The sequence below is a fragment of the Castor canadensis genome, chromosome 3, assembly GCF_047511655.1.
Source record: "Castor canadensis chromosome 3, mCasCan1.hap1v2, whole genome shotgun sequence".
NCBI lineage: Eukaryota > Metazoa > Chordata > Mammalia > Rodentia > Castoridae > Castor > Castor canadensis.
Window position 1 is genome coordinate 164,135,953 of NC_133388.1, and position 26,323 is coordinate 164,162,275.

Sequence of the window (26,323 nt, forward strand, 5' to 3'; positions counted from 1 at the left end):
AAGTTGTTAAAGAAAAGATATAAAGTTAGAACTGTACAGGAAAATAACTTGAGAATAATAAATAAGTAGACTTTGCCCATACTTATGAAAACACATTTTTTTATTCACTTATTCACATATGCATACATTGTTTGGGTCATTTCTCCACCCTGTCCCCTTCCCTGACCTGAAAACACATTTTGATGGTCCTCATCCTGATTGTAAGAAATTCAGGCTGCTTCAGTTCAGATTAAATTAATATATTCTGATTGATAAGAGGAGTAGTTACTAATGTTTAAGTAATGAATTAGCTGATGATTTTCATTCCTGTGTATTCGCATTTGACTTTTAACTATGTTTAGATGGTTTCTTAAGGTTATTCAAACATATGTCACAAAGCAATTACTGAAGAATTATTTTTAATATAATAAAGTGAAGGCTTATTTGTATTATGTGACTTTGTAGTTACTGAGCAGGATCAAATCTATAAGATAATAATGCCACACAATTTGGTTTTAGTGCAGGATTTAAGAATATGGATTCTGGAGACATCTACACGGGCTTTCAATCCTGGTTCCATTATATTTCAGTGATGTAACATGGGCAAGTTACTTTAACCTGACTTTACTTTCCTAATGTGTAAAATGGATAGCATTACTATTTAGCTGAAGTGATTGTTGTGAGGGTTAAATAAGATAGTCATGTAGAGTCCATATTCTCATTATTACAAATTACCCCAAAGCTTAGTGGCATGCAGCACTCCTCCTCTTTCTCCTTCTCCTCTTTACCCTCCCCTCCCCCTCTTTCTTCTCTTTCTACCCCCATCTCAATAGCTGGCAGATTCAGATAAATGAATTTCTTGCATATTGGCTCACAGTTCCCAAGGCACATGTCCCAAAAGAGTCAGCAAAAGAGTCAGAATCCATGCTGTCCTTTTAAATATAATCTCAGAAGAGGCTTCTACCAAATTCTATTGATCTGGGATCAAGGGAAGGGAGTGCAGACACCCTCCTTACCCTTGAGAATGTCATTGTAACATCATAAGAAAAGCACGTGTAATGAGATATGTAATAGTGCAGCATTCTGGAAAATACTGTCTACTCTAGTGTTTATTCTTGTCCCTGGAACATAGTAAATATCAAAAAACCTGAAGCTGGGCCTCAATTGAGGACAATTACCCAAGGGTAGTAGTGATTTCATACTAGGGTATAATGCATCAAGGGTCAGCCCATTTATTCATTAATCACATCACGTTAGAGGGGAGGACTCTTGGCAAAATAATTAGCTTTGTAAAATGATTTGCTTGAAGTTCATAAGCCAGTTCATGGACAAGATGGAGTCTCATTCTTGTCTTGTGATTCATAATTTTCTCTAAGAACCTTCCGTGAACAAAGTACAATATTTCATCAGATCTGAGACACATGTATTTCCCCCAGTTTCATTATTTCTGAATTTAAGAAAAGTCCTGTATTTATGGCATCTTTCAGTTATAATTTCACATATTATTTTTTCTCAGAAATACATAAAACATTGTCCCACATTTATTGCTAATAAGGATGAACAATCTCAGCACTTTTTTACAGTCTGATGCAGAAGTCCACTCAGGTCAGATTCCTTCCCTGGTGATCTGGGCTTCACGTCTCTGCTTTCTCTCTCACTGACATAAGAGATAGGCATTAGTGTAGATGGAAATTGTATTTATTCTGATTTAAGGTAATTAAAATTTCAAAAATTACATAAGTTGTAAACTATGTTGCTTTGTCATCAGTAGCATTGCTTGTGACACACGTTACAATTGTGTTATGACTTAGTGGTTGAGAACTATTGATCCAGATTGTAAAGGAATATATGACTATTGTTCTGAAGAAAAGGTATTTGCCAATATTCCACTATCTGCCATTTTGCAAACATGCATATTCGTATAGTAGCCATAGTTTGATACAGCTTTTTTCTCTGTATTATATCTGTTTTTTTTCTCTTAATAAAACCTCAGTATGTATTTCAAGAGACATTTTAAACATCACCTCTGTTTTGGAGCATTTCCTGACTACTGATTTCTTCCTCTTTCTGAGTAATTAACTTTTTCACAAAATGCTATTCTTTTTGACCCTCAGAAGGCAGTTTTTGCACACTCTAACATCTTTGAAGGGGCTTTTCTTACCATCTAATGCTTGTCGTCATTTAATGGCAGCGTTTCATCCAACCTAGTGGTGCATAAAATAACACCAGTTTCTCGCCACACACACCAGCATGGCTGCTTGCTCCATCCAGGCAGCAGAAAGTGTCTGAACACAGTGATTAGCAAGGCAGAGTCTTATATAATGATGTTATGGGGTGCCATCCTATCACCTTGCTTAGATCCCACACAAAGGCACAGAGACCATAAAGGGGATTATGTGACACCCCCTGGAATCAGTATCATGTCCACACAGCATTAGTTGCCTCTGAAAAACCTCCATGGAATATCGTTTGAAAACCATTGCCTGTAAGGCAATATATTACCTCATGATAGTCCTTATTTATAGCTGCTTTCAGGTAGACTTTAATTTTCCTTTAACAGGACGCATTTTCCTTGAAGGGAAAATGATATCATCAGTTTTACTCATCATCTTATGAGTGAAAGTGACCCTCCAGGACAATTGGCCTGAGGAGGCCTCTGTGTCTCAATTAAGTCTGTAAAATTACATGTTACATACTCCTCAAAAAAGAGAAAAAGAAAGACAAAGTGAAAGAGCTCAAGAGATGCAGATTGAGAGGAGCACATAGTCTGAGGCCAGCTCCCAGGCAAAAATTCACAAGACCCCATCTCAACCAATGGTTGGGTGTGGTGGGTGCGCCTCACAGCTCGGCAGGGAAGCACAAATCGGAGTTCGTGGTTCAGATCAGCTTGGGCATAAATGGGACCCTACTCAAGAAATAACATAAAGGAAAAAAAAAAAAAGAAATAACATAAAGGACTGGGGATGTGGCTGAAGTGTTAGAGTGCCTGCTTAGCAAGTGCAAGGCCCTGAGTTCAACCTCCAATACCACCAAAACAAAACAAAACAACCCAAAAGAATCCTGCATTCAAGAGATCTGCTTAACTACATTTAGTGCAGAGCTTTACATATTTATTTGACTGGAGTACCCTTTGAATTAATCAGCCCTATCGACATTTTGCGGAACCAGTGGTGCATGGAACATGTTTTGAAAATGCCATTGTATGTATCTTGAGAAGTTGGAGAGTAGAATACCAAGAAAGAAATGAGGGGAAAAATAAAAAGATTATAGTTGAATCTTCTCTGTTTTGAATGTAAGCTATGGCTATTTTTTTATAACGATGATGGTGATGATTGCATCAACACTGTTGTGACACTACAATTTGCAAAGACCTTTCACAATGATTACCTTACTTAAACCTCTGAGTAGTCTGTGAGCTATTACAGTTAACTTCATATTTCTATGAAATATTCTTATTTCTGAGAAAATGAGATCTAATGTATATAGCAACTTGCCAATCACAGAATTACCACAGGCTGGGGTCCATACTTCAATATCAGTTTTCTAGTTCTAGATATAAAACTCTGTCATGACATGTTGTGCCTTTATTTTTTAAGTTATTAGTATTATTTTTGTGGTGCTGGCATTTGAAGTCAGGACTGTGTGCTTGCTAGTTGGGTGCTCTAGCATTTGAGTCATTCCCCCAGCCCTTTTTACTTTTTCAGGTAGGGTTTCACAGTTTTCCTGCAGGGCCAGCCTGGACCATGATGCGCTTACCTATGCCTTCCAAGTAGCTAGATTACAGGTGTGTACCACCACACGCAGCTTGTTTGTTGAGAAGGGCTGTCACTAACTTTTTGCCTGGACTGTACCCAAACAATGATCCTCCCTATCTCTGCTTCCTGAGTAGCTGAGAAAACAAATGATATAAAATAGTTGTTAAGCTCCTGCTTTAATTTAATGACTGTAGAAGAAAACATTGTAGGTAGAATATCCAAAGTTTTGTCTCTGTTTAGAATATAAATGCATACACAATCAGGTTAGTTTGTATTTTGTAGGAGAAGTAATCAAAAGAAAAAACCTTAGTCTAAGATCTGAATCTTTTAATTTTTTAGCCAGTCTTAATATTTAAATATGTTTAGCTTATCCTAGTAGGATCATTAACTATCACTGAGTGAGGTAGGAGATCATATGCTTTTAGTGCCTTTCCTAGCTGAAACATTTCTATAGCATCTGAGAAGTGGTACAGTAGGCATTTCCTCAAACACTGCCAGTGATGGGGTGTTGACCATCTCCGAAGGTGTTGACACAGTATTTTTAACTTTTGTACTTTGAGTAATCACAGGTTGCTGGAAGTTTCAAGAATGATAGAGTGAGATCCTATGAACCTTTCACTCAGTTTCCACCAGTGATTATAGTTCATATGAAAACCAGGAAACTGCTTCTGGAAATGTGTGTGTGTACAGCAGTCTCACCTTTTTTGGGGGAAGAGATGGGAGAACATCTGAGTGGCTCCCTAAACCACAGATAACACCAAACCCTGTATAAACTATGTTTTTTTCCTTTACGTACACATGTATGATAAAATTTAAATTAAATTCAGTAAGAGATAAACAACAATGGCTAATGATAAAATAGAGCATTTATAACTTACACTGTAATGTAAGTTATGTGAACATGGTCTTTCTTTTAACTGTCACAGGGTGAGTAGCTTGTGCAGTGTGGAGGTGCTGGACAAAAGGGGGGACAGAGTGAGAGGACACCTATTTGACCACCCAGAACAGCAATTTAGAACTCATGAATTACATATTTCCAGAATCTTCCACTAATAATTTCAGATCACAGTTGACTGCAGGTAACTGAAACTGCAGCAAGAGAAAGTGTGGGTCCCAGCCACCGCTGTAGTCCAGGAAATTTTATGCTGTGTGGGTTTGTGTAACTGTCACTGCTCTGAGGACATGGAGCTCCCCCACCACCAGGAGCATCTTCCTGATACTGCCTCCTTATTGTGACATCTCCTCACCCACTGTCCCCAACCTGTTCCAACTACTAACAAACATCAGAATATCACTTACCACATGATTTCATTAAGAAAACAGCTTCTCAAGAATATTCTAGGAGTTGTTTTTTTTCATTCAGCATAATGTCGTTGAGATCCATCCATGTTGTAAGCATCCAGTTTTCTCCTTGCTGTGATTAAGTAGTGTGCTGTGATGTGGATCCACCACAGTGTGTAACCATTTATCTGTTGAAGGATATTTTGGTTGTTTCTAATTTTTTATAGCTACAAATGAAGATACCCCTTTTGATGAAATTTCTCCTCCTATAAAGCATTCAGCCTTTCATCATTAGTGTGAGTTTAGCTATAAGTTTTATGGGCTCAGTTTTATCAGATTCCCCCTCTATTTCTTATTTTCTGATTTTTTTTTTTTAGTGATACTGTAGTTTGAACTTAGTTGCCCCTATCACTTGAGCTATGCATCCAGCCTTTTTTTTTTTTGCTTTAGTTTATTTTTCAGGTAGGGTCTCATGCTTTTGCCAGGGGGTTGAACTCTGACTGTGATCGTCCTACCTTCACCTCCTACATTGCTGGGATTAAAAGAGTGCCCAACCGTGCCCAGCCCATCTGAATTCTTTATATCATGATAGCATTTTCAGCATCAATCATCTATACATAGGATCATCTGTTTTTTCTAATTTATTTTATAAATTTGTTTTGCATTAATTTTCAAATAAACTAGAGATCAACCTTACTTGGCTGTAGTGCATAATTATTTTTACATATTGCTGAATTCTGTTTGTTAATGTTTTGCTAGGGATTTCCACATCTACATAGCCATGATGACTGCTGGTGTGCAGTTTTACTGTTGTTCACTATTTTCTTCTTCTTCTTCTTCTTTTTTGTTTCCTCTTTTTCATTTGTGATTGATTTTTCCTATCTTGCCGGGGTTATTGGATTATATTTTTAAAATTGCATTTTGATGTAGCTATAATATTTTCTTTGTGTATTTCACTGGTCTATGTGTATTAGATGTATTCTGTGTATTCTATGTGCATTTCATAGTTTTTTACAATTGCACTAGGTACTATTTTATATATACAACATATCACATTCTGCTAGTGCTTACATTTTTTTTTGTTTTAATAGCAGCACTTTACTAGCTTCCTAGGATTCCCATAACAAACTAGGTAACCTAAAACAACAGAAATTTATTGTCACAAAGTTCAAAAGACTAGAAGAAGTCCTAAAGGTGCCAGTAACATTGAAATCTGTGTAGGAGAGTTGCTCTCAGGCCTCTGTCCTTTGTATGTCTCTTACATAATCTCTCACCAATGGTCTCCCAATTCCCTTTTATTACAAGGACACTATCACATTGGATTAAGAATAGCACTAAGGAACTTATTTTAATTTGACTACCACTATAAATGTTTTATTTCCAAATAAAATACATTGTGGGGTACAGGTATGCTAGGACTTCAACACAGGAACATGGAGAGGAGGGTACATTCAACCAGTTAAAGTAAAACGTAGCAACCTTTCACCCCTAAGTTCCTTAACCTTCCCCTATCTGTAATGCAATTGTCTTAAATATTTCCTGTATATATGTTGAAAACTAAATCAGACATTGAATACTTTGCAACAAACATTAAGCCTGATTTGGAAAATCCAAAAGAAGGAAAGTCTGTTGTGTTTAACCAATATCTTTGCTTACTTACCATATTTTTCATTCCTTCTTGGTATTTCTGGGTTCCTCCTTCTTTCTTTCTGTTTCCAAAATTTCCATTAGCTATTATTCCTTTAGGGTAGGTCTCCTGGCGACAACTCTCTTAGCTTCAGTATCTGATAATATCGCTCATTTTTAAATATAATTTCATCACATTTAGAATTCAATTAACATTTATTTAAGCTACTGAAAAAATATTGTGTCACTTCCTTATGAGCTCCAAGGTTTCTGAGGAGAAATGTGCTGTCATTCAAATTGCTTTTACCTTTTTGGTACTGTGTTATTTCTTTTTTTGCTGCTTCCAAGTTAGTTAGATTTAAAGAAAAAAATGATTATGATGGTGGTTCTTTACATTCTTGTTCAGGGGTTTACATAGCATTTTCACTCTGTAGGCATAACATCTTTTGCCAAACTTGGGAGATTTCCAGCTATTACTTCTTTGACTACTTTTTTGGATGCATTGTTTCCTCCCCTCCTGGAACTACAATGATATGAATATCTTTTGTTACAGGCCTCTCGGGTCCTGGAGCCTGTGCTCATTTTATTTCATCTTTTATTCTAATTCTGCCTTCTTTTAGATTGAGGAACTTTCTCTGTTCTCCCTTCCAAATCACTGAGTCATCCCTCTCTCCTATCTGTTCTGCAGTGGAGACCATCCACTTACTTTTTTCTTTCAGTTATTTTTCAGCTCTAAAATTTCAACTTAGTTCTTTTTGTGTATTTTAGCTTTTGTCCTAGAACTGGAAATCCCATCAATACATTTTTATACTGTTACTAAAGAAAGACATTTTATTATCTTAGCCCTGTCCTTTGAAGCAACATAAAATAGGAATCTTAAATGATTTTCTATGATTATCAGTCATTATAATATTTAGTTCTATAGTGATACTAGTCTTAGCAAATTTTTTATTTAGTGCCTGTCATGAATGACACTTTTTTATTAGGTCAATAGGATTATTATTATTTTTTCTTTTTTTGACAGTACTGGGGTTTGAGCTCAGGGCTTTGGCTTGCTAGGCAGACACTCTACAACTTGAACCACACCCGAGCTCAAGGACTTTTTTTTTTAACTTTTTAATTTCAAATGGTTAAAGAGCTTACTTATTACTGAGGAAAAAAACCACATTTCTGCCTTTCTGATGGGTTACAAGCATGGGGGAGAGGAGAAATTTTGAGCTGAATTCTTTTGTCTTTATACAAATCTGTCAAGAATTTTGATTTACAATTCCATACTCTTTCTTTTCCCTATGAATCAGAGATTTATCAATACTTTTTTGTGAAATAACAATGTATTTTGAAAGGGCAGAAAGTTTTCAGAGATACAAATAATCTCAGGTTTTTAATTAGCCTTCTAGGCAGGGACATAAATTTTTCCCAGGCTCGTCACCGACATTTATCCTAGTGTGTTGTACTGAAATTCTAATTGTTTATTTGTGTGATGAAAAAGTTTGAGAAACACTTATCTAGCTCTTGAATAACTTAGACATTTCAAAGAGAATCCAGAATCAACCATCATGTTTAATAAATTTGAGACACATTTTTAATCACTTTATAATTGTGAAATTTATGAATCCTATAGTCAATGGTATTTTAGATTCTGTGAGTAGAGTCATTTCTTCAAAGTCTTCCCCTAGCAAAAAGTGCTTTTCTTCTAGTTTTCCATCTCAAAATTTCCTTTTCGATCTCAAAAATTCTCTTTCCTTTTATTCTGTTCTTCATGGCCTGGGAGTTAACTAGGGTGCTTTGCCTTTTTTCACCATGTCTATCCCCATCATCTTTTCCTTTCTTTTTTCTTCTTTTGGCAATATGGGATTTGAGCTTAGAGCCTTGTACTTGAATGCCAGGCATCTACCATTTGGCCATACCTGTATCTCTTTTTACTTGAAGTTATTTTTCAGATATGGTCTTGCCTTTTGCCCTAGGTAGGCCTCTTACCACGATTCCCCTACCTGTGGCCTCTCATGCAGGTGGGATGATAAATGTGCACCTCCACGTGGGGCTTCTTTGTTGTGATGGAGTCTCAGTAACATTTTGCCCTCGTTGGCCTTGAGTTGCAATCCTCCTAATCTCTGTTTTCCTAGTAGCTGGGATTACAGGTGTGAACTACCACATCTGGGTATTGCCATCGCCCTTGTTCAGGCTATTATCACCTTTGAGAGATTATTGTAAATGCCTTTCAACTGGATGGTACTTAAATTCAGCATTTTGAAGTACAAACCAGATCATGTTAGTATTTGGCTTAAAATCCTTTTGTGATTGAAAGTTATAATCTTTAATACTGCCTAAAAAAAGACCTCTCTAAACTTCTGTGCTGCATCAACTGGCTTACTTAGCACTGAGTTCTCCCCCATTTTTTTTGGGTCAGGCCTACTGGTGCTTCTTTGTTCCTTTGTAGTACCATGTGTGACTTCTTCTGGGAATGTTCTTTCACTTGTCTGTCTCTTTACTTGTCCTCTGGGTCACATCTTTCAGTCATGTCTTAAGCACCATTACTTTGGAGGTATTTGCTGACTCTCACATCTAAGTCAGATTGTATTAAACTCTTTCGTTGTGACTCTGGTGCTTTTTTTTTTTGTGACTCTGGTGCTCACCCCTTATCCTTGGGTTTAGCCCAATAGACAGCAAATAGAAGGTCTTCCTTAAAGATTTTTAAGTAAATCAAGTATGGATAGAGTTTAAAAACATATATGTATGTGGACAAGAGAGAAGTTCTTTTAAAATAAAAGGTCAACCAGAAGCATATTAAGTTTGGGAAGTGGATCTTCATTCTTTGCCAGTTGTGTAAATTATCTGAAGACATTTTTTAAAATTTACTTTTTATAAGGATGCAACTTCTGAAAAAAGTTGATAAGTTGTTTTAAAGTAACATTAAATGAAATTAATTAAATATTAAAGAAATATTAGTAAATATTAAAGAAGTTAAAGTAATAGTAAATGAAATTAATGAAATACTAAAGAAATATTAGTAAATCATGATATTTAAGTAAAGTTTATTGCACTTATACTAAGAGAAATTGAATGACTCTGTTTTGTCATTTTTTTTTATAAAAAATCTTTTGTGTAACTACTTTTTTAACCATTCAAATTTTTGAGGAGGTTTCATCATTACAAAGAATATCATACTGCATTCCAGGAACAGCATTTAAGTATTTGGTTTTTTAAATGGTGGTTATTGGGAAACCACTGTTTAATTTTTAAAATCTTCATCAACCTTTGGAGAACAAATATCTCAAGTCTTTAGGCCAGCATGAAAAAAATTATAGCATGAGAAACAGACTAGCTAAAACACTTATTTTTTGTCAGCATTTTCTACTTTATTTTGTTTGTTTCTTGTTTTTTTTTTTTTTTCTTCCTTCAGGACTTTGTTCTGTAGGATTTGTCTAGAGTATAGAAGCCTTAAATTCTGCAGTCTATAAATTTTATTCACTTGAAATCTTAGCTTTTTCATGGTATGTATAATAAGTGCTACAGACAAAGTTCTTGAAACCAGACAGGGTCACACAGTTTGAAATGTTTGTAATGTCTCTGTCCTTTTTCCCCACTGTCTCCTTTACTGCACTCTTGTCTGTCTGGCTCTCACAGGAGACATGGATTACAACTGGTTGGAGCATTCGTCTTGGCATAGCAGTGAGGCCTCCCCAATGTCTTTGGTGAGACATGTGGAGCCTTGCTATTTGATATCCGTTATCATTTCACTTTTCCTTTTTTATTTACACCTTTGCATGTTTTCTTTTTTTGTATCTTTTTTGTTTTTGTTTTTGTTTTATCCCACGCCTATAGGGGACAGTCAAAAGGGAAAAAGAAAAACTAGTGAGCAGGCAGTTTTGTCGGATTCTAACACCAGGTCTGAGAGACAAAAGAAAATGATGTACTTTGGTGGCCACTCTTTGGAAGAGGATTTGGAATGGTCTGAGCCTCAGATTAAGGACTCTGGGGTAGATACCTGTAGTAGCACAACCCTTAACGAGGAGCATAGCCATAGTGATAAGGTACTGACATTGTGGAGCCTGCCTTTTAACCTGCTCATTTGGTCTTCGTTTGCTCTCTGTCACTCATTAAAACAGAACATACTAAAAGGACAGGGCATTTCAAGGGTCAATGTAGCATTTCTTAAGGTGCAGAAAAGAAAAACAAAACAAAACCAACCAAACCAAAAACTTCTTGCTTGCTTTGCTCTTTTTATTGTTTGACTGCATACCAAAAAATAAGTAAATGAAAATAAAACTTAGGAACAAAGGAATGTTTTGTCTATGGTTGCATGAGAGAACTTTGTAATGTTATTATAAACTACAAATAATAAAAAAATTTGAATTGGCTTATTTGATTGCTCACATATATTTTCCTTGGGATGAAAATTAAATTACTAATAGTTTGAATCCCAGGCAAAAGGGAGATAATTGGGTCTGTTTCCACAGAAAAAGTTGTTTTTCTTTTTTCCCTTTCACTGTCATTTTGTTCTTTTGTTTATTGTCATAGCATTTCAATATAGTATTAACTAGTATTCAATCCATTGCCATCTGCTTTGATATTTATTATTTTTGCCTTTAGTATAGTGAGAATTTTGAAATCTTTCTGTCATACAGATGTGATTGACTGGAACTTGTCTTTGCCTGCTAAATTTTGCACGAAGATATGCATGCTACTTTTAGATGACTGTGAAACTACTATGATTACACAAATCACTTGTCTTGTTACTTAGCACATTATTCATAACAGAATGCTGTCATTATTTACAAGGGCCTCCATTCTGTCACGAGAAAGAAATAGACTGCTATTATGTTTAAGGTTATGTAACAATAGATACCTTTGAATTATCAGCTAAAGGCAATTTACTAAGGAGATCAAAAATCTGAAAGAGTAGATGAAATTTTAAACATGAGAAATAGTGCCTCTCCTCATTTTTTAATGAGACCTGTTTCTCCCAGGCAGATTCAATTGGAAAGTTTCAATCTGGAAACCTATTTAAAGAAGCCCCCGTCATGGATTTAGATTTCATGTTTTAAATATGATTTGACCTTTTAATATTTAATGAAAATCTTTCAAAATCTTCTAAAAGTGTTTGAAGAAGAAATTCTCATTTTTAGTGAGTTCAATTACACAGAATTTCAGTATATCTTTTTAATTAAAAAGTTTTGAATTTATCTGTGGCCTGTAAATAGTGTTTGCATATATTTTCAAGATTGATCCGATTTTGTAGATCTGTATTTCAGTATTGTGTCAGAGAACTGAAGGATTTGACAGAATTGGATTTTTGAAAAGAAGTTGAAATTATAAAATTGAGATTGTAAGAGTAATGTAATAAACTCCTTGTTCCATGTTTTGGAATGTAAAATTGGTTTGTGTAATCATACCACATTAGAATCCTGAAGTTTGAAAATAGTATACAATCAAACATCTTTTGTCATGAAAAAACATTATTTTTCCTTGTTTGTTGATGAAAAATGTCAGCACCCTGTGACCTGGCAGCCATCCAAAGACGGAGATCGCTTAATTGGTCGAATTTTGTTAAATAAGCGTCTGAAAGATGGGAGTGTGCCTCGGGACTCAGGAACCATGCTTGGCTTAAAGGTACGCAAAGGCTGCGTGAGTGCGGCCCTGCACTACTTCAGGTTCAGGGGAAGCAAACACTAACAACTCCTTCTGTCTGTACCAACTAGGGGCATTTGTTTGCATTTTCAAGAATCTCAAATGCTGTCAGTCATTATCCCAAACTGCTCATTTTCCAAGTATTACTTAAGAAATTGTCATTATTCCACAAGAATACTCATCTCTACAGTTTGGGAAGACATTGATAGTAACTTGGTTAGGAAGAATTTGAATCCTAAACTTAATGATCAAACAAACCTGCTATACCTACAGTCTCTGTGTTTATGTTATATTAAAATCACAGTTTTATTTAGTTATTCAATATGCAAACTTGGGAGAATGTAATATGTACGTTACATTAGAAAATAGCGTTATATTAGAAAATAGTTTTTGTTGTAATGTAGTAAAATGTGTTTGTGCATATGTTCAAGAGAAAGAATATTTACTCGTTTGTTTTTTGTTGTTTTGCCACTTTTTGTGATGCTGGGAGTCAAACCCAGGGCTTTGCACATGCTAGGCAAGCCTGTACTACTGAGCTCTGTCTTCATCCCTGAGAATAGTCTTTCAAGTCTGGAAACCCCACAATAATTATGTGAGGAGATTAAACATGAATATCGGTGTATAATTCTAGAAAATTCTTGGTAAATTCAGCAAATAGAGCTCTGTTTGGTTTTGTGCCAAATAGAAGAGTTTTAGAGTTGAGCCTTTGCCACAGAAGTTGTACTGGAGAATATGGTAACAACGGATATTAGAGAAACCGGGGTGTAGATGGAACTGGACAGCTAACATTTAGTAGTGGTTCCATGCATTTGGCATCTGAGTATTTGACATGTGTCATCTTTTTCAGTACTTATAGTAGATGAGAATAGGCTGGCAGAAGTGCCATTTGTCCATGGTCATCAGATGGTGACAGCAGTGGGAGTTAAATCCAGTTTCTCCCGGTATAATGTTAAAGCAGTGAGATTCAGAGATTAAGAACTCTTGGCTTGAATTTCAGTCATTGCACTCTCCAGCTGAATGACAGTTCTCTGAAATTCTTCATCTGTACATTGAGGCTAATAGTATTTTTCATATTGTTAAAATGAGGTTTAATAAAGCATAATACAATCATTTGGTGCCATGTCTGGCATATTATAAGATTTTAATAACAATAGCCGCAGAGTTGCTATTTTTGAAGTGTGTTAAGCCAAGACAGTTTTTTTTAAATACTTATATGAGGATATAAGCCCATAAAACCTCATACTAATTTTCAGAGGGAAACATAGGACTAATCAGTTAGTATTCACTGAGTTACAACTAAGTGTAATTTACTGTAGTAGTGGAATAAATCTATGGAACAAGATAACTCAAAGATGTTTTAATTTCAGATATCTTTCAATCAATTTAGAAAAGAAGCAAACTATTTATTTTAGTCAATGGATTTTCTTACTATCATTTATTTTATCTACTATTCAGTCAACGTATCGATTGAATGGTGGTCGATTTGAATCAAAGCACTAGTTTTGTAAGAGACCGGTATCTTACAGATATACAAACGATTCCACATTTTTTTCTGAACAGTACTTTCTTTTTCTTTTTTTTTTATTATTATTCATATGTGCATACAAGGCTTGGGTCATCTTTTCCTAAAAGATATTTTATCAGAAACTTGAAAGTAGAAAAACTGGGCTGCCAGTGGCCAAAAGTTTACCTTACTTCTGAGACTAAGCAGATTTTGGAATTTTCTCAAGAAAGAGTCCTCATCATGATGTACATTGTCAGAATACCTAGGAGATTACTAATGAAAATTTGGTGTATGTTATGAGCATAGCAAAAGTAACTGCTATTTTATATTGTAATATTTAAAACTTATCACTAGAAGTGTTTATATAGCTAAGTAGTAATAATAGGGTTTTTTTTTTGAGGTGACAAAAATAAGAATTCTATAGTAAAGACAGAAATTTCAAATCATTTCTATGGTATGCAACATTTTCAACAAATAATGAGTTAAGTTGCAGCACAGTTGGAATGTGTAAAAAGAGTTGGTTCTTGGGAGCACCTGTTCACTTCCTAATAGCAATGTCCTATTATTTAAGACATGATTTTGCTACATTAAACTATAGTTTTAGAAGCTGTGAATTGCTCAGATATTTTTTACTTGAATCTTCAACTAAGTTCATTTAATGAGTATGACAGTTTAAATACTTTCCTCTTTTAAACAGGTTGTAGGAGGAAAAATGACTGAATCAGGTCGGCTGTGTGCATTTATTACCAAAGTAAAAAAAGGAAGTTTAGCGGATACTGTAGGGCATCTTAGGCCAGGTAGGTGTCTGCTGTTGGCTATTTACATTTAAAATGTTAAATATGAGGAATTAAGGGACATTATCCTCAGTCAAGAATGATTTGATCCAGAATAAAGAATTCATTTCATTTATGCATAAATCTTTGCTCATTAATGGGAAATAATATGTGCTTTTTATTGAGTCATCTTAGATATAGCAACTTTTATATTTACTGATCTTACTTTTTTAGTGATAAATATCTTAACTTGCATCTACTCTTTTCTTACTTTGTCTCAGGTAAGTTTTATTTTTCCTTTGAAAAATTTAGGAAACAAACTTCATGATTAAATGCATATTTCCTAAACTGTGTCACTGCATATCATGTGGAATCATTGGAGAAATTCTTGAATTCCTCAAGAGGATTTGATAAGATGCTAATTAGTGTGTGTGTGTGTGTGTGTAGTACTATGGTTTAAACCAGGGCCTCCTGCTTGCCAGGCAGGTGCTCTACCACTGAAGCCATACCCATACCCCAGCTCTCCCCTACTTTTTTGCTTTAGTTATTTTTCATATAAGGTTTTACCTTTTTCCCCGGGGTTGGCCTTGGACCTTGATCCTTCTACTTATGCCTTCCAATGAGCTGGGATTACATGTGTGTACCACCACACTTGGCTTGTTGATTGAGTCAGTCTTGGTAACATTTTGCCCATGATGGCCTTGAACCACGATCCTCCTGATCTAAACCTCCCAACTTGCTGGTATTAGACATGTACTACCATGCCCAGCTCTAAATATTGAGCTTTTTGCATAAGTTTAGACAATGGAAACCCCTTGAAGAGTACAAGGTACTCGGTTGCATAAGTATTGGCAACCTAGATTCAGTCATTAAATCTTTAAAGAGACAGCTGATCTTGATAGTTATCTGCAATTATAATTCCTGTTAAGAAATGAAATAGAGATAACTTTTATGTATTTGTGTTTTGTGATAATTTGTGACCATTATCCTTTTGAGTGAAATTTGGCATCCAAGCCACCAAATTTGGTGCCACTGGAGTTTTTCTCAGAATGTTTTGTATTTCATAATGGTGATTGTAACTTATGGAGCTCAGTGAAACTCTTGTTTTGTGGGCTTAGTTTTTATTTATAAGATGATTACTTTTGACACTAGGTGACGAAGTTTTAGAATGGAACGGGAGGCTGTTGCAAGGAGCCACATTTGAGGAGGTGTACAACATCATCCTGGAATCCAAGCCTGAACCACAGGTGGAGCTTGTAGTTTCCAGGCCCATTGGGTAAGTGGGTTTCAGCACCATCTGTGTGTAAGCTGACCACTATTAAGCTATTGGTACTGTGCAATCCAAAAATGTCTGATGGCTCTATGAGAACAAATTGTTTTGTAGATGTTACTCCTTCTTTGCCAAAATTATGACTTTTCTTTTTCTCACTACAATAGAATATACAGATAATTACAAAAGAAGGAGAAATAGGCGTTTAAAAATTTTTTTCTCATCTTAGCAATTTAATATATGGCAATGTTTAGTAAAGGGAGGAAACTAGTACTTTTGGCTAAGATGCCTGAACTGTGGTGTCTATAGTATAAAAGTGATGACTAACTATAGTCCGCAAATCACGTATATTTCTTTCAAAATGGAGATTCCAACCTTGGAAAGAAAGGACTAAAGGGTGTGCAATTTCCAGACAAATGGACTCGTTTAAGGAAAAACAATTTCTTCAAACAGCAGTGATTAAAAAGTTCCAAAGTCGGGAAATATCAAATCATTATTTGTCTTTATAATTTAAAGCCTATGCATCAAATTTCCAAAATGTGTCAGTAAATGTAACATTCCAACCTAAATTATGAAAATCATTCATTAAAAAGTCCAGTAGTATTTTCTCTATAGAAACTTATTCTATTCCATATAAAAGAATCTGCCTATGTCAGAATAAAAGCAGTAGAAAAACACATAAGTTGACCCTTGATCGTTAAATGTGTATTTGGGTAGGAAGGTTCCTGGGTGGAGGCTATAGAAATTTTTTTGTTATAAAAGTATAATGGCCACTTTTCACTCATTTTGAAAATGATTGATCTGTATTATTTTACTCTCTCTCTTTATGCTAGAGAAAGTTATTTAGGTGGTAGCTTAATTTTATTAAAATGTTTCAATGAATCTGGCACTTGAAATTGTATCCATTTTTCATTTTGTCTTTTCACAGTTTGATAATATGGTAAAACTGCCATGTAGTTTTGTGTTTTGATCAAATATATTTCTTGGTATTACAGTGTCTTTAAATCATATTTTTGCTTACTATTTCAAACAATGTCTTCCAGAAAATTTTCTCAGTCACCTTAACTGTGAATATCTACTTCTCCTATGAAATAAGTATACTTATATTTGGGGTAAATATAGTTACAAAGTAACTTTGAAAGTCCCAATAAAAATTTGCCTTTTCTCAATGAAGTTAATACATTTAAAAGTTTTCGCTACAATCTGAATATTTGAATTTTTGGTTTGGCAATACTTTATTTGAGTTTCACTGCTACTGATTTTGAGTATGAGTTAAAAAAAAATAGAGAGTAGAATAAAATCAAAATGTTCCTGTAAATCTTATTTTGTTGAATACAGAACTTTTTAGAGTGGACAGTTTTGTCCAATGCACTGAGAAAATAAAGTACATGTTTTTCTGTGTCTGCAACAAGTGTGTATGAGTTTGAGTTTCTTTGTATGTTTGAAGTTAGCCTTGAATTTTTATTAGCACAAAAAAGTGCTTGTTTCTTATTTATATAATGCATCTGCCATACACAAGTTTTCACTGTTCAGTTATTATATTAGTAGATAATGACCAAAATTGCAGTTGCATTAGTTGTTGAAACAGTTTCTTGTTCTCTTTTTCTATCATTTCAGAGATATACCTAGAATACCTGATAGCACACATGTACAACTGGAGTCCAGTAAGTTTTATCTATGCTAGAAGGATATACCATTAATAATGTCACAATGAAGTATTTTGCCTATTAATATGAAGTTGGAAATATAAGAAACTTGTTATCACATATGTAACTATATAACAATGGAAAACTATGTATTTTTTTATGTCACTGTGGGTAAAGATACAAAATTCTATAATAATTTATGCTTTTCTTTAACCACATTGTCTTTACTGTAGATTTTTAGATAGCTTTATTAAGGCATATTACAATAAACTACACAATTAAAGTGCACAATGAGACAAATTTTGGCATACTTAGATCCCTGTGCAGCCATCAGTGCAATAAAAACTCGTGAACATACCATTGGTCACCAAAGTTTCACTCCCAAAGATTCCCCCAATTTTAAAATTTATTGCTTTGTAGTCCTACTGTCAGCAAATAGCAGGAAATGCTTAGAACAAATAAGTGAATAATTGTATTGTTTTAATTTATATTTTTGGGAAACAGGATAATAGTTCTAATTTAACATCAAAGCAGTAATGTAACAATAGACATACATGTTTAAATATTCCATATTTGTGAAAAGTTTTTATTACTCATTTTTGAGTACTATTAGCAAATGAATTGTTTTCCAATGAACTAAGTTTCTTGATTGAGTAGAAGTAGAGGAAGGGATATGGGAAGCTAGGAGGAGGACTGCAATTTGAAACACCATGATCAGGACAGACCAAACTGAGAAAAAGGACAAGAACAACATTTGAAAGAATGGCTGTTTGAGGGAAGCTTTCCAGGTACAGAGACCACAGGTATGGGAAAGCCACAGGTGCATTTAAGGAAACACAAGGCCAGTGTGGCTGAGTGCAGTGGGCTAGGGGGAGAATAGAAAGGAGGATATGGGGGCAACCAAAGTGGGGAGGCACCATAAACCATTTGAAGGACTTTGGCTTTCTCTTTGAGGGAAACTGAGAACTCTAGAAGATGTTTTCGAGGGGATATTTGCATATTAAAATTTTGCTACTGTATTGAAAGTAGTCAGATGGAGTCAAGAGTAAAGCAGAAAGACCAGTGACAGGATTATTTTGATTATCCAGTGGCAAGACAGTGGTGGTCATAATAAAACTCTAACATAATAAATATTATTGTATAATGCTACTATTATCATCTTCACTGCTTTTGTGTATTTAGTACTTGCAACTGTGTTGTTGTATCTATAGTATCACAATTCTTACAACAGGGGCAGGTAAAACTTTTACTCACTTACATTATCACTCAGATACTGTGTGAGCAGTGTGGAATTCTTTATCTAATAGCTGTTTTTTTAAAGACCTACAATTCTAAAATAGTTCCTCAAGAGACTCTTGAAAGAGATCCAATTTTTTCATCCTTTGAATAATAGGATTCGAAGACCTAGCCTTTAAATCTCTATTTCTGGTACCTCAATAAATTCTTTGCTTCTTGTGGGTTTAATTGCCAGTTATCTGTCTCCTAAATTTATATTATCAAAAGGATCCTAAATTTATATTATCAAAAGGATCTATCAATGTCCTTTCATTCTTAGATGGTGGGAGAATACATTCTGTGAAGTGTCTTCCTGCTAGTTTATAAGTTACAGTTAAAGATTAACTTATTTCTTTCAATGAAGGCATCAGTCTTTCTACTTCTATTTAGCATATAAGTAATCACCATTATATTCATCTCAAGACATTTTGTTTCCCCTTAATACTACGTGACACTCTCTCTTGAGGTGAATTTTATCCACTTGCATCTCCAAGTGGTACATAACTACCAGTTAATTTCTAACACTAGGCTTGGCTCTGACATTTGGTCACATCCACATTTCTAGGTTCTTTCTTTACATCTACCTTGGACATCTAAGGTGCTGTAAGTTCGTCACTGTGGTTTCAAAATAAGTTCTGTTCTCTCCCCATACCCCTCTCCACCTACCTGTTTCCTTGAGTACAGGTGTTCTACGGTGTTGTACATCCCAGTGAACATCAGTACTTGAATTTCCAGAGAACACAACAGACACCTAGGGGACCTTCTTAACCCCACATTTGGTTACTAGGTTTGAAATCTTAATTCTTCCCCTCTTTTTCCTTTATTTTTCGCATCGAATAGTTCTGAGTCCTCATTTTCTTTTGCTTTTTTTCCCCCAGTGGTGTTGGGGATTAAACTCAGGGCCTTATGCATTCTAGGCCAGTGCTCTACCACTGGGCCACTTCTCCAGCCCTCCAGTCTTCATTTTCCTGTTTCATGATATCAACTGAATTCCTTCTTTTCATTCCTTTCTCATAGAACCTTTCCTGCTTGTTCTTAACTGTCTTTCATCTTTTTTTCATTCCAGTCTACACTTTAAATAGGTGTAAGGCATGTTCCCCGGACACGATTTTGTTTTCTCACTTACTAAAGCTTACTATTGACCTTTTATTGGTGCTAAAATGCATAGTTTAGAATTACAGGCAAATAATTCGGCCATTATTCTATTATCCCCAATTCTACTCACTTTCTAACTTATGCCTTCCCTTCATAGAACAAACTCATACATAGAACTGTTGGGTATTGTGGTTCTGCTTTTTCTTCTATTGTGTATTGTTTTTCTTATCCCCTTGGTTCCTTTTGCCAGTCTAACTTATATTCTTCAAGATATGGCTTAAAAATCCATCTCTTAGCATTTAAAGTTTAAACTGTCATTAAATTGATTTATGTTTTGGTTATTTATCCATTTCTGTTTTAAAAATTATTAATATGTGATTGTAAGGTATGAGTGTAGTCCACATAACAAAGTAACCACATCCTGACTTAGAGACCTGTCTTTGTTATCATCAGCACAAAACATTGGTCACTGTTGGTCTTCAAAGAATCCCTAAACTGCACTTATGCTTTAAAACAGTAACAAAAACTTCTAAGGATAGTTATAAATGGTCTGTATAATGACATTTAAAGATATATGGTAAAGGTTCTTAAAGAGTAAAGAACCATTTTTATTATTCTTTATGTATGATTACATTTCAGGTTCTAGCTCATTTGAATCTCAAAAAATGGATCGTCCTTCTATTTCCGTTACCTCGCCAATGAGTCCTGGCATGTTGAGGGATGTTCCACAGTTCTTATCTGGACAACTTTCAGTATGTAATCACTAACTTCATCTCTTTTGGGAATATTCAATGGTGTTTTTGAAATATGATGCTAGCTTGTGGTAAACCAAGTTCTAACTAGAGCATAATTGTGCTTTTAAACATTCTTTTCATTTTTAAATAGCTCAAATTAAATTTTGATTATTTATCATAATGCTTTCTTTAGTACAGTTAGATTTCCTGGAATTTAATGAGAAGTATATTTTGTCAACATACTTAAAGCCTTTTATTTAACCTCCATAATTATTCCAAAATTCAAGGTCATCGTTTTGTTTTATGCTTTAAAGTGACTATAAATTGCCATAGATTCTGAAGAGAAATAAAAATGTTGCACTATACAAAGGTTTTATTTCAGGCATAAATAAATATTTATGTATCCTTCCATGCTTCTCAAACTTAAGAAATTTGAGATGAATTTCATAATAATCATCAGCTTTGTAAGTTGTTCTGAAAATAAGGATGCTAAAGATGTTTTTGTCAATAGACAAAACCAAATATTGGGGACATTTATAATAGATTCCTGAATTTACTAGGTAATTTCCCATTATTTTGTCTTTTGCACATCTTCTAATAAGAGCTGAAAGATTAATTATACATTCTATATCATGTCCATATTAGAAGAGCTTTGAAAATTTAAGTCCTCACTTTCTATTCAGTTTTTCATTTGTCATTTCATTATCAGGGCATTTTAATATATTAATATATTCAAATTTATGCAGTTATACTAATTGCCAGCAATGCTGATGAATACTAAATTTGGAATTTCATGAGCACTACAGAGCTATTAAAGGTCTCAAAATACAGACATTGAATTTTGATTGAACAATGTTACAATTTCAAAAGCTAACCTATTTTGGGCTGGTATTTTAAGAGCACTAGAGGTAGCTTTTTAAATAATCAGCTATGAAATTTCTCCTTTTAGTTTTAGTGGAAGAGGCGGTGTTTGACTTTTCTGAAGTGTTTTTATTCATTAAAAGGAGATAGAAGAAGTATAAGCAAAATTAAGAACTTAAAAATTATTCAAGTACTTAGTAAACATGTCCTTTCTGAAACACTTTTGACCACAATAACAGAAAAGTTATAAAAGAAACAAAGCAAATATTATTAGGAGATTGTAAATGTCTCACTAAATGAAGTTTTTCCTTTGTTTCTTTTCCTTTCTCTTTCTTAAATAGAGTGAACTTTTTCATTGGAGAAAAACAGACTTTTTCCATTCTCTACAATGAGTAGCATCTTTCTACTTACTCTGTTAAGTCTATGGACAGCACATATGTTGTCATTTGTAGTTACAGATATGTGTGTTTTCCTCTACCATCTTAGGAAACCTAACACATTTTAGCAATTTTTAAAATTATGACTTCATTTAAATAGGTCATCTTTAAATAATATTTGGGGAGGACTGGATATGCCAGTAAATAAATAAATCCCTGTGTGTGCGTGTGTGTGTGTGTGTGTGTGTGTGTGTGTGTGTGTGCAGTTGGCTTGAGTTGATGGGGGAGGCTTCGAACACTAGATCTCCATATTAGATACTACTTTGTTATGTCATTTCCACTTTCAAGGTCCTGTACAAATTGGACTAGAAGGGAAAGATGAGGAGCAAAGGGCAGGGATTTAGAGAAATTTCAAATTCAACTATTTTTTCCTCATGACTCATAATCAATAGGGTAAAAAAGTAAGACTGGTTACCATTTGGGACCATATGAAATTAAAAGTTTTACTTCTAATATATGTTTAATGATGTAAAGTTATAGCCTGTAAATTTATGATTGATGTTGGCTTAAAATACAAGTAACTGTGATTTAATGTGCATACCATTTTCCCATTTTCTTATGATTAGAAGGAATATGTTCCACTATAACTGCACATGCTTTGAAATCACACACACATGCGCACACACACACACACACGTCATTCATATACATAAAAGACAATGGTTATAAATATACAGCATGTTTATTATGGGAAGAATAGAAAGTATAGAAACAAGTGACCTTTTATCCTGACACTAAAACATGACCAGCCACGTGCATATAAGTTTTTAAACAAAACTTGGATAAATGTGTGCATACCATTTTGCATATACTGCTTTTTCATGTAGTAACATATTGTGAGCTTTTTCTTATGTTTAAAAATTCCTCTTAAAATAATTTCGATAGCTATTTAATACTTCATTTGAACTTAATTTCATTTTAACTTTATAGTATGATATTTTGCTGTTTTTAAATTTATATTATTATAAATAATGATGCAAAGGAAATCCTTGAATATATTTGCTAGGTCAAGATTATTTTTCAGGATAACTTTCCAGAAATAAAATTACAGTATGAAGGTAAAGTAAAAATTTAAGATTCATAAAATGTATTTCCTGATTTTTTCCTACAATTCTTTTTACCTATTTAAGAAATATATGTTAAGTTACTAGCCTACGTCACAAGTAGGACGACTACTGCCAACAGTACCAGGCATCAGAAAGATAAATAAACAAGGTAGAATGGTTTTTATGCTCATATAACTTACTAATTTTATGCAATTTCTTTGTACCCAGGAACATTTATACAAACACATATTGTCTCTGCCAGATAGGAGATGATTTTGGTTTGCTATAATGATGTAGGGATTTAAAATAAACAATGTCTCTATTTCAATCTTTGATAAAACCCTTAGGAACTGACATGCAGCATGACATTCCCATTCTCTTCTGTTCTTCCTTTGGACATTTTTGCTATGAGTGGGATTCTCCTTGAGCTCATATCTCACTTACAAAATCACCACATTGCTAATGCCTGAAAATGAAGATAATTTGTATAGCGTGTGAGATGAACTTCAGTTCCTGAACTGATGTTTTCTCAAAAAGAAAATGTACAAATATATATTTTTCTTGTTTACATTTTTATGCTCAAAGCTATTGATTTTTTTTTAAATGTCTGTAATTTATTTTCTCTCCAAGCTTGAATTCTGTGACTGCTTATTATTCAAGAACATGGGCATGAAGGAGCCTATGAAAAAATCAGTATGAGCTCAAGTTTTGCCACCTGAAGTTTGTGTTACACTTTTCATCCACTGCACTATCTTAGCTTGATTTTTAAAAATTTATACTCTAGAATTTAACAGAGATTACTTTTCTAATTAATATTGTTAAATTAACTTGCAGTCTTTGGTTAGTTTGTTGATATTCAGAAAAAACGCAACTTCTTCCCATAGGAGCTCATTACACAATTGATTCTTTGGCAATTATTTTTTTATTTTTTACTACAGAGTCTGTGGTTGATTCTGGTTGCAAAATTTCCCTAAGTTACTTAATTTTAATATTTTAACTCCAGTTTTAGTAAATATTGTACATATTCATTTTATATGCCCATTTAAGGAGAGTAAGTCACTTAAGAACAGAGATACCTTTAATATGTCCTTAGAAACTCCAGAATCTTTTAAAAATGTTCAAAAAATGAAAGTTTTTTTTCTTTGATTTCTAATCTTTCTTCATATTTATTGTCACAAATCTGTTTTTCTTGAAGCATGCATGAAAGAGGTGCATAATGAACAGTTGGAAGTGACATCAAAAATGCAAAACAGATTGCAACTCCTTTATTTCAGATCTGTCATGCTTGAGCAGATGAATTAATAGTAATGTAGTTACAATAAGCAGTCTTGTACCTCCCCATTCCTGTATCAGGCGTTTAAATCCACAGAGACAGAAAGCAGCTTAGTGGCTCCTAAGGAACAGCAAGATGGAAGAATAAGGAATAGTTACTGAAAGTACAGGGTGTTTTCCGGGGTGATGAAAAGGTTTTGAAAGTAGAAAAAAGTGATGATTCCACAGCGTTACAAATGCAGCAATCACCACTGAATTGTAAACCTTAACGTGGTTAATTGTATGTTTTGCGAATTTCAAGTCAATTTAAAAGAAGGACCTAAACACAAAATGTGTTTTTATAGTTGTATTTAAAGGGTAAATTCCTAGATGGGGATTAGGATTTAAAAAGGTTTATTTTACAAATCTGCATGAGTTGGTTAAAGTCACTTTAGAAGATTTATTTTAAAATACTATTCCTTTTATAGTAAATATTTTACTTAATAAGGTCCTATTTACTTATAAAAATATTTTGTTACCTTGATATATTGGTCTAAAACAGAACAGGTGGGAGGGCAGGGAAAATGAAACCTAGTTCTAGAGTACCTGTTAGTCCCTTTTTCAGCATGTCTGCTTAATCTCTAATAACGCCCCCCCCCCACCATTTGCCAAAGAATTATCTACCCAGTGTTATGCAGACAGACATCACTAACACACTCCATATCTGAACATTTCTTCGTTTGGGCATATCTCTGTACAAAATGGAAGAAAGCTCAGATTTTGACTTCCTTGGCTTTTGGAGAGAGAGAAAGATGACTCATGACTGAGTAATAGTCTGCTTTTAAAGTCTTTCTTTGGGTTTTAGGCTTGCACCTTAAATCATGTCTGTCCAGTAAGAGTTGAATTGGACGAGTGCGCCTATGCTCATTGTCTATTTCCATGTCGTAATGGGAAAGACAGAAAGAAGGCTTTAACTATTTATGACTCTGAAGGAGAGAAGAGACATCCATAAGAAATGAGGAATGGGATGAAATCTAGGAGGCAGAAGCAAATTAAATGTCCTTAAATCCATTCTCAAACCCAAAGATATGCACCTGGTTTTGTTCCTGATTTAACTGTTGGCATGCCTGAATTCTGATTATTGTGGTGTTTTCTTGAAATGGTTCCAAAATAAAGGCCAAAAAAAGGATAAAAGAAATTTAATTTTATTCTGAGAATTTAAAGGAGTGATTTAATCAGAGTGGTACTTTTGTATCAGCATACTTTTTAAGAGTATTAGCAAACATATCTAGACCTTTCTTATGTCTTAGTTTCCTCACCTGAGCATTGGGTAATAGCAAGTACCTCCTACAGTTGTTGGGAATATCATGAGGCAAAAAAATTGTCAATAAAGACTTGGAAAAAATATAAAGAACCATATACATTTTTAAAATGAGATATTTTTAGTAGTCATGATTATCAACAAATGATTATCTTGAGTGGTGGACAATAAATGTCTGAAGATGGTGTTCAGTGGCAAGAATTTAACAGATTTTTAAGATATGAATCAAGCAGTTAACTCAGTGCATTCCAGCACTCTTCTCTGGATGCTTTTCTTTTTTAAAGTAATTCTGAAGCCATCTTGGCTGATGTTTTTTGGACTATGGTTAACCTTGTATCATTTTCAAGGAGATATATAATTATTTCCACAGATGGCTTTTTATTAATACTTCAATACTTTTTTCATCTAATTGTTTTCGAATACCCTTTTCTATGTACAGTTGACCCTCCATCTTTGTGGGTTTTTTTAATTCGTGTGTTCAACCAACTGTGGATCAAAAGTGTTTGGAAGAAAATTGTGTCTGACAAGTTTTTTGTCTTATTATTATTCCCCCAAATAATACAGTATAATAACTAGTTGTGTGAATTTACGTTGTATTAGGTGTTATAAGTAATCTAGACATGACTTAAAGCATAAAGGATGATGTGTGTAAGTTTTATGCAAATTCTATGCCTTTTACATAAGAGATTTGAGTGCCATGGATTCGGTATTTATGGGGGGTCTGGAGCCAATCCCCATGGATACTGTGACTAAGGTAAAATTTTAAATTCTTAATTCTTAGATTAGACTTAAAATCATTTGCTCAGAACACAGAAATCCGAATATGTTTTAACATTCAGTC

General features: G+C 34.2%; 1 protein-coding gene across 48 annotated transcripts in view; it reads left to right on the forward strand.

Annotated features, from left to right (window-relative positions):
• The window catches only part of Rims2 (regulating synaptic membrane exocytosis 2), a 573,766-nt gene that overhangs the window by 296,837 nt on the left and 250,606 nt on the right, over positions 1 to 26,323 (forward strand). For 28 of the 48 annotated variants that reach the window (XM_074068974.1, XM_074068978.1, XM_074068982.1 and 25 more), the window contains 6 exons: positions 10,464 to 10,672; positions 12,132 to 12,251; positions 14,471 to 14,570; positions 15,699 to 15,822; positions 17,434 to 17,480; positions 20,472 to 20,584. In XM_074068974.1, coding sequence (XP_073925075.1) covers positions 10,464 to 10,672; positions 12,132 to 12,251; positions 14,471 to 14,570; positions 15,699 to 15,822; positions 17,434 to 17,480; positions 20,472 to 20,584 — 713 coding nt within the window. Of the gene's footprint in view, positions 1 to 10,265; positions 10,334 to 10,463; positions 10,673 to 12,131; positions 12,252 to 14,470; positions 14,571 to 15,698; positions 15,823 to 17,433; positions 17,481 to 20,471; positions 20,585 to 26,323 lie in introns of all 48 variants that reach the window. The other 20 variants (XM_074068988.1, XM_074068989.1, XM_074068992.1 and 17 more) reach the window with 1 other exon arrangement.